The sequence below is a fragment of the Diospyros lotus genome, chromosome 5, assembly GCF_014633365.1.
Source record: "Diospyros lotus cultivar Yz01 chromosome 5, ASM1463336v1, whole genome shotgun sequence".
Taxonomy (NCBI): domain Eukaryota; kingdom Viridiplantae; phylum Streptophyta; class Magnoliopsida; order Ericales; family Ebenaceae; genus Diospyros; species Diospyros lotus.
In genome coordinates this window covers 36,732,901-36,742,151 of record NC_068342.1, presented here as the reverse complement: position 1 = coordinate 36,742,151, position 9,251 = coordinate 36,732,901, and the positions used below count along the sequence as shown (strand labels likewise).

At 38.3% G+C, this 9,251-nt stretch overlaps 1 protein-coding gene and 1 long non-coding RNA gene across 2 annotated transcripts; one reads left to right on the top strand and one right to left on the bottom strand.

Annotated features, from left to right (window-relative positions):
- Window positions 1-572: 572 nt before the first annotated feature.
- Window positions 573-4,955, bottom strand: LOC127801233 (uncharacterized). Its single transcript, XR_008022988.1, has 3 exons — window positions 4,681-4,955; window positions 1,399-1,577; window positions 573-1,274 (listed from the first exon to the last, which is right to left on the bottom strand). It is a non-coding gene; the product is annotated as an uncharacterized LOC127801233 (long non-coding RNA).
- LOC127801232 (protein RADIALIS-like 1) lies at window positions 3,383-4,682 on the top strand. The gene is made up of 2 exons (XM_052336162.1): window positions 3,383-3,657; window positions 4,273-4,682. The coding sequence occupies exons 1-2, from the start codon at window positions 3,383-3,385 to the stop codon at window positions 4,274-4,276; spliced, it is 279 nt and encodes a 92-aa protein (XP_052192122.1). The 3' UTR covers window positions 4,277-4,682.
- Window positions 4,956-9,251: the final 4,296 nt, after the last annotated feature.

The window sequence follows — 9,251 nt, the reverse complement described above, 5'->3', positions numbered from 1 at the left end:
CTGACATCACATGGCATCAGTAGATGCTTGGATGAGCAAAATGGGCTAGGAAGTGGGTTATTTCCACTTTTTTGGCTACAAGAGGGTCAAGCCATGGTTGAGAATGAGGCTGGGAGGCTTGGTAGTGCTAGAGGGCAGAGGTATGGGATCTTATCCCACGGTTGGTGCCAAATGATAATAGTTTTTGAGACAAATCACCATAGCTTTTAGCTCAATACAAACACTTGTAAGAATGGATGGGGCTTGTTCCTCTTGTATAGCTTCTGATGCTCAAGTTAATAAAGTAAATGAATAGTAAAATAAATTGAGTACTTAAAGTTGTTTGGTTTATTTGTGAGGGTCGTGACTTTTATATAGGTAAAACGAGTTGAGATATTTAGAGTTATCTCTGAGATTTCTAAACTCAAATATCTCGAATTAGCAAAGAATTTGTTGGAGTAAATATACGTACGAGGTCCTCAAAGTCAAGTATCCATGGGTTGACTATTTTGGAATGATAGCAGATTTATGCTATTGATTCAAAGTTATCTTCTTAGGATTTTTGTTGTCACATCCAAGGTTTCTGGGCTCGATTTTCTGGAGATGGTGGTAAATCCATCGAACGGATTTGAGACAAGTTCTGGTGTTGATTCTTCAAATCTAAATTAGGTGAAAGGCCACGTACCTTCCCCTTACACATGTTGACAAAAACAGCAAATGAGAATAATTGCTTTTCAATAATATCTTGGTGATTTCATCTTTTTGAGTACCTCCTCCTCACCTAATATTTTTAATTGGGAATATGAGATAATTGTTCCTCAATTACAGTCTACATGGAAGATATTATTCAAGGAGGCAGATAGGTTGGGGCCACCTGGCTCACTTGCAACCTGAGGACATATGATATCACAAGCCAACGATCTCTGATACCTTACCAGTTCAAATATCATTCCAAGCATATGGTTTGATGCCCGGCTGAAACTGTCCTTTCCTCTATTGATACACTCCACCAATGTGCATACTTATGAAACATGAATACAATTCTCCTCAATAAACCCGAGGGCGATTTATGTTACTAAGCCAAGTTAAGCAGGCAGCCAAGCTTAAGAGATACAGTTGCTAAAAGACGTTCACAGAATAAAATCAGCATCGTTTTACGAGTTTATCAGTGGCAGACAAAGGGAGAGCTTAATTACCTTTCATGAAGTCAAGCAAACATCCGACCATTTGTTGAACTGGCAATTCTCTGGAGACCAATTTGCAGCCTAAAAGCAGTACATTCATGCCCAGCTAACCTGCATTAAGAAGAGATACGGAAACGGTTTATCAGGATCCATGATTACATGAAGAAAGCCAGCACAAGGCTCAGTTGGAAACAGTATCCCGAATTTTTTAACATCACAAGGAGAAGCAACTTACCCAAGGGTACCAACTGGGCATTTGCATCCGAGAGAAAAAAGATTCTGTTACATCATTATATCTCTGCCACTTTGTCAAAACAAGTGAAAAGAACAAACAGATGTTTGGACACTTTTTATCCCGGAAGTAAAGAGATGTAGGGGCCAATCCAAGTAAATGTCGTGATCACTTTCTTTGAGCTAGAAAAATGACAAGCAATGAATTGGAAAGCTATGATTTCTATCCTTGAATGAGTTCAAAACTAAAGAACAAGCTGGCTGATAACATTGGCCAAAGGTTGCAGTTCCAACTTCCGAAAGGGACCAAAACCGTGCCAAAAATACCAAAAGCAAAAAATCATCTGCATGTATTCATGTTAGATATGGTGCTACCTAATTTTGTTTCTATCGATATTGGCCTTGGATCTGTTTGGCACATGAAAAGAGTGAGAAGGTCTAAGCCCTCTCTGTTATGATGGTAACACTTATCGCTCCCGTTTGCTTGTACTAAATGACGCAGTTTCGCAAATACGATTAGGTATGATTAATGGTCTCTGTTCAAAAACCAAGACGCAAATGCAGATTAATTCTGATGCACTAGAGGTAAGTGAAAAAACATGGGCATTTAATTTTACAAATGGATGGGCAGTGACGTGTACCAGACAATAAACTGAATAACAGCTACCAATTTATAAGGCCAGTTGTTGCGGATAAGGTCTAGATGGTAGATGGTATTTCAAGTTAGAACTATGATCATGACCATTAACAATATAATGCACCCATCCAATTGGTGATAGCAGATAGATACTAGAGAAAAACTAAACCCTAAAACCTAGAAGAGCCTGAAACCATGTTGATAGCTGCCGTAAAGGGGAGACCTTTGTGCCCAAGTGACCAAACAGCTTTCGGAGGGACAATTAAGAGCACCAACTAGTACTTCCCTTGCTAGAGAACTTAAGACTCGGGATGGTATCCGGACTGGCAAATAGGTGTGTAACAACTGTTGACATATGCTTGGAGGAGAACCATAACATCATGATTGTACGGAGTAGATGGCCAGCTATAAGTTTTGGAAAGTTGTTCAGGACAGAATACGTTTACAGGATCATTCGTGATGAGGAGAACAGCAGAAGTTATTATCTGCACAAACACGAGGAGAGGAGTCTGGATTATGGCACTCTCGTGAAAGGATTTGTACGACCAATCGATTCGGGCCTACCAAATTCTCACGGAAGAGGATACTCTTTCCGAATAAAACAGAGAGGGCAGACAGGATAAAATTTTCTCTGTGACACTGAAATTTCCTATACTGATTTTCTTTTTTTTTTCTTGCTTTATGCAGTGGCATGCTTATCCTCCGAGGTTCAAGCTCAATAAAAATTCCTAATATCCGGGAGTTAGGCAATCCCAATAAACCAAACCACGTGAGCAAATTTTGATAGGGTAAGTTGGCGTGCCATATACCACCGAAAGTCAATAGGAGAATGTGTAGAATAGTCTTTATTGATAGCTTATGCTGTTTTTGGAATTTCTAGCTGTTTTATCATTATAAAAACCACGTTTATATGTTAAACATAGAAAATCATAAGTGACATGAGGTCTGAACAAAAAGAAAGTAAACGATATGCAGTGGTATTAATCAATTTCGATATTCTTATGGACTGATTTTTCCCTTTGTTAGTTCTTTGTCCTGCTTCATTTTATGGTTCTTAAGGAGACAACAAATCAATATCATTCTACAACTTTTTGTAAATCTCCTAAGCCAGCTGGCAAAGACCCCACCTCACCCCCTCTACTCTGGACATTATAAAAAGAGTAGGCAGTGACACCTCCGGAGCATATATGAGCTCCTGACTAGAGTCTTCCCTGTTGACTCTCTTCATCCTTCTCACTCACTACTCTCTTTCTTCTGCTTTTCTAACAAATTTCCTAAACATTTCGCCTTAAGAGTTCAACTCTTCAGACCATTTTGCCTACTGATTCTTGCATAAAGATAAAATCAACATATGGCCTCAATGTCCTCTCGCGGCTCTGGCGCTTGGACTGCTGAGGAGAACAAAGCTTTTGAAAATGCTCTAGCTGTCTACGACAAAGAAACCCCGGACCGTTGGTACAACATTGCCAAGGCTGTCGGTGGGAAAACTGCCGAAGAGGTGAAGAGACATTATGAGATCCTTGTGGAGGACGTCTACCATATTGAACACGGCCAAGTGCCCTTTCCAAACTACAGGGCCACTGGACGGCGGATTAGCCATGGAAGCACTCGCGAGGAGGAGCAAAGGTAACATGGCTCTAATAGAATGAATGACCCATGAAATGAAGTTATCAACTTCATTAATTTCATCTTCCCCTTCTTGACCCACCATGCTTGCTTGTGGTCATAAACCCATATCAAATCATCCCAAATTTGCAATCCGTCTTCCTCAGATCGACTCAAGTAAAATTATGGATTATCACTACCCTTTATCTTTATCCTGGCGTTCCTAAGGAACACCAAACAAAATTGGCAGCCCAGCAGAGTTCCGGTTGCACTCTTGTCTTTGTTCCTTAAAAGGGATTTTAGTCATTTATTATGTTTCTAAACAGGGAATCTGATATTGTTCTAGCCTTGCTGTCTCCAACTCTCCTCGTTTTGTCCGGATAAAGACAAAACATTAAGCACGGACGTGCATACTTATCCTGTAGACTTCAATTTTGAGATTTAAAACTATTGTTTAATTCTCTCTTATTTCCTTTCCTATCTATGCCTAGCATCTAATTTTAACTACAAAGTAATGAGTATCCAAATAGTTATCACATAATTCACATTTAACTTCCTCAGTACTACATTTCAGGATTTCTTGTCAGATGATAATAATTTTTTTTTTCTTTTTTGTTTTTAATTCAACTTATGCAGATGAGAAATATAAAGCTCCAGTGAATTACAACCTCGCAGTAGCCAAAACAAGGAAGCATTCCTCTTGGCCGTGCAGACAGTAATTCAAGAATCAAGAGTAGACGATTGACTCTCTCTCTATCATCGTACCTTACCACCTAGTAATCGGTCTATTTAGCTTCAGAAATATTGAACCACTGATCCAGGAAGTAAAATTAATGTAATTCTTTTCGTTATCTCCAGTTTACTGAATTCCACCAATGAAATGTGTACTACGTATGCATCTGTCGGAATTTAAAAACATTTGCAAGTCCTCCTCCTATTCATGAAATTCACGGATGAAATCATCACGAAAGTGAAGCAGGAATTGCAATCTAAGGCTAAACAAAATGTTAATTCATTCATTTAACCTTTCGTAAGAGATCTAACCTTGAAAGCCGATGCTTAAACCTTCGAATCCTGCTGAAGCGTGAATCAGAAAGAAACAATTAGAATTCAGAGAGAGAGAGAGAGAGAGAGAAAGCGGGAATCCTTTTCGTGTAGAAAAATTTGTAATTAATGAATAATGAATATACAGAAACCGCATCATTGTGACTATAATTTTTGCATAGAATACGGCTGAATGCATCACGACGCTACGCTAGCAGTAGAAAAGTTGAAAGGTGAAGACATCAAGGGCAAACCGAAGGCTGGCTCCCGGTTAGGTGTAGTTTGCTCAACTACCTCTTCCTCTTGCAATTCCGAGATCCACAGCCACATCTGCCATGGCCCCACCAGCACCGCATCAGAATTTGAGCACTCAGCCTCACTGATTCTTTTCCGAGAACGATGGTGATTTTGTGGTCCATCGTTATATTTCTATTTCCACGTGATCACTTCCAAGAATAGGTGGGGTTTGTTTCATCGAGTCCACCTTAGTACAAGTAAATGAGTAATAAAGTGTAATAAAAGGATTCTAGGTTGAAATCTTGATGTGTAATATTAATGGTTTGTTATACTTAGAATGATGAATGCAATGCATTGAGGAGTTATGCCCACTACATTCAAATAAGTGATTTGATTCGAGTAATTTTATAAATCATGATTGATGATGACGTCATTAGTTATGTGTCGTATTTTTATTAAAGAATGTGTTAAGTAAAAGAGACAATAACACGTGATCATCTTAGTTTCTTTTAATAAAGATGTGTCACATAACTAATGACACAATTATCAATCATGATTCATAACATTATTCGATTCATATATTGAGAATGCATTTATTCAGTTTAAACTTTGAAAAAATAATATGGTTTTATCGTCGACTAAGGTAGGAAAATGGCGAGGGCCTACAGTGCTTTGCAGCTTTGGAGGGGCTCAGGCTGCGGGAGCAAAGCTGCTGGCCCGAAGCTAGCCTGTCAATGATCCGAATTTAAATAAGATCCGATTCAAATCTTCTTTTATGTGATGATTTAATTTAAATTCATTTAAATTTTAAATGGATCACGTAAAGGATCGGAAGATCCATTTAATTAATTCTGGGGGTTTAACTTGCAGCCGGGCTGCTCCATTGATGGGCTTCGCCTGGGCTTTGTGAAAGTTAAAAGCACCCAAATTGTCACCTAGAATGTTCCACTGGCACAAATGATATATAGTGTTGTTTAGAGTCGTAATCGAGTTGAGTTAGACCGAGTCGAGTTTTGTTCAGCTCAACTTTGGCTTGTTAGAATTTTGGGGAACTCGATTTTAGTTTCTCAAAACTCGTTTATCATGTTAGTCAACTCATTTAATATGATGCACAAATTATGTTTAGCATTATTTTAAGAACGTCTTAACATGTTTTTTGTCAGGGCAGAATGTGAAATTATTTAAATATTCTTTATTATGTGTATGTGTATGTATATATAATAAAAGGCATTTAATTAATTTCATAACTTGTCCAGACAAAAATCAACCAAAACGTCCTCAAAATTAGCATCTATATATATATAAATAGACATCTTTCCAAAATTTAGAGAAAAAACGATTTTATGATACAAAAAACAGCTACAAGATGATTGCAAGTGTATTCAAAACTTTTCAAAATAACATTTGTGGCAGTAATAAAGAGTAACTGAGACTCCTAAAATTTGAATTAAAGATGTTGAGGTATTAACATTATCTACAATCACTAAACTATAATATAAAATATTCATTGACTATCTTAATATTATTTTTTGTTAAAGTGTTATTATTTGTCCGAATTTTTGTGTGTGTAAATAAACACTAAGTGTCTATAATTTAAAAGTACTTCAACCTTGATGAGAATCATGGAGGGCGAACTAACTATAACGTAATCGGATCAATCAATCGAGTCAATTGTGTCGGAATTGGATGAATAGTAATTCTTTTTTGACTAAGATTCTTGTTTAGCAAGTTATGTACTTATTTCCTATATAATTTAGAAATGAGTTAGTTTTATTATTCCAACTTATAGTTGGATTTGGATTATGTTAGTTTTATTAGTCCAACTTGTAGTTGGATTGGATTATTTTTGTTATTCCTACTTTTATTTGGAGTGGGCTAACTAAAACCCATTAAATTTAGGATTTAGTTTATAACTAGGTTTTGGATTTTTATTAGTTTTCAAGTAGAATTAGGATTTAATTATTTTTGCTTATTTAAAGGCTTTTCCATTGTGAAAAAGAGGGAAAAAAATTATGAATTGAATTTGAGAGATTTCTCTTTTCTATCTTGTTCTTTTATGAACAAAGCTTCGAACTTATCAAATGAGTGATTTCTTTGTGGCGTTCAAATCCTGAACTCATCAAAGATCTAGGCAGTTTTTGTGGCGTTCAACAACACAATTCTTGGTTCTTGTTTCCGCACATCAACAGGTCTAGATTTTAACATAATCTAGGTTCTTGGTTCGTGAATCAACGGGTCAAGAATTATTTGCCTTATATCCGATTTTAGCTTTTCTGGGGTTCGTTTCAATATTTTGTGGGTTCCTTTGGCTTCATTCCATCGCGGGTTCACATCAATTGGTATTAGAGTTTCGGAGCGCATATCAAACCCTTTTAAGTATTTAAAGATTTTTGTCATGAATGTTTATGTTTGTGATGTCAATATCTAATTATTTATTTAGATAATGTTTGTTAATTAAGATATAGGATGGAAAATGTCAGATATGAAAAGTATTCTGGATATTTATTATTTTCAACGTATTTGTTAAATTTATTTGGTGACCCTTAGGGAGCGTTTGGTACGAGAAAAATTTTTAGATTCCAGATTCATGATTTTTGAGAATGTTCTTGAGAATTTTTTATTTTTAAGATTTATGCAATTCTATATTTAGTTAGATTTAAATATTTTTAGAAATATTGAATATTCTTTTTTGAAAATCTTACATTTTTATGTTTTGTTTAAATTTATCTGGTGACCCTTAGGGGACGTTTGATACGAGAGAAACTTTTAGATTAATAGGATTCATGATTCTTGATGATACTGGACCGATCACCGAGGTCTGCCTCGAACCAAGTACCAGCAAGGGCGGGGCTGTAATCCCCCGGGAGAACTCCGACGCTCAAGTCAGTAGAAGAAATATGCCCAAAATGGAAAATTGAACCAGTAGTCAGATGATCCGTACCTGTAGAAGTCGATATCTATTTAAAGATGGGGTAAAACACACATTGAAGAGATAAGATAAGTCTTGAACCGGACGTTGGAGAGAATCTCGGTTAACTGGGTCAGCCTTGTTCAAAATCAAATATGAGATAAATGATGAAGATATAGGTGATACGTGGCACTTATTGGGGCCGGCACGTGGCGGCACCACATTGGAGATCTCCAAGGGTAGTATAGGATTTTTGCCCTTAGTAAAATATTCCCTCATCACTTGCCCCCCCCCCAACTCCTTGAGCTGCGAGGGAGAGGAGCTCGGGCAGCTGAAGGAGTTGGGGGGGCAAGTGATGAGGGAATATTTTACTAAGGGCAAAAATCCTATACTACCCTTGGAGATCTCCAATGTGGTGCCGCCACGTGCCGGCCCCAATAAGTGCCACGTATCACCTATATCTTCATCATTTATCTCATATTTGATTTTGAACAAGGCTGACCCAGTTAACCGAGATTCTCTCCAACGTCCGGTTCAAGACTTATCTTATCTCTTCACGCACTAGTACCGAGCTCACTGCCTCTTCTGCCACGGCCAAGTAGAGGTATAGTGGCTCACCCATCTTTGGCTTAGTAAGGACTGGCGGTGAAGCTAGACATTCCTTGAGCTCGTTAAAAGCCTCCTGGCACCCAACGTCCCAGACAAAATCTTTGGTCCTGGATAGGGCTTTGAAAAAAGGGAGGCCCTTTTCTGCCGATCGGGAGAGAAATCTGCCCAGAGCCGCTATCCTTCCAGTGAGTTGCTGGACCTCCTTAATACTTCTCGGGGTCGGCATGTCTAGTATCGCCTTAATCTTCTCAGGATTCACCTCTATCCCACGATGATGCACGATATACCCAAGGAATTTTCCTGCAGAGACACCAAAAGCGCATTTAGAAGGATTAAGTTTCAATTGGAACCTGCGCAAGGTTTTGAAGCACTCTTCTAAATCTGTCGGATGCTCCTCTGCCAGCAGGCTTTTCACTAGCATATCATCCACATAGGCTTCCATGTTGCGACCCAATTGGTCCTGAAAGAGCCTATTCACGAGCCGTTGGTATGTAGCCCCTGCATTTTTTAAGCCAAAAGGCATAACAGTATAGCAATAAGTACCCCGATCAGTGACGAATGCTGTCTTCTCCTGATCTTCTTTATGCAACGGGATCTGATGGTATCCTTGAAAAGCATCTAGGAAACTCATGAGGTGGCATCCGGTCGTGCCATCAATTAGGGCATCGATCCGGGGAAGTGGGTAACTATCTTTTGGACAAGCCTTGTTCAGGTCAGTGAAATCAATACACAACCTCCACTTACCTTCCCCCTTAGGAACCAAAACCACATTGGCTTGAGATTGAGGGAAGAAGAGCCATACGACATTGTTTCTAAT

Excerpts from the sequence above, each read along its gene's own strand:
- LOC127801232 (XM_052336162.1), top strand. The coding sequence starts at position 3,383 with ATGGCCTCAATGTCCTCTCGCGGCTCTGGCGCTTGGACTGCTGAGGAG.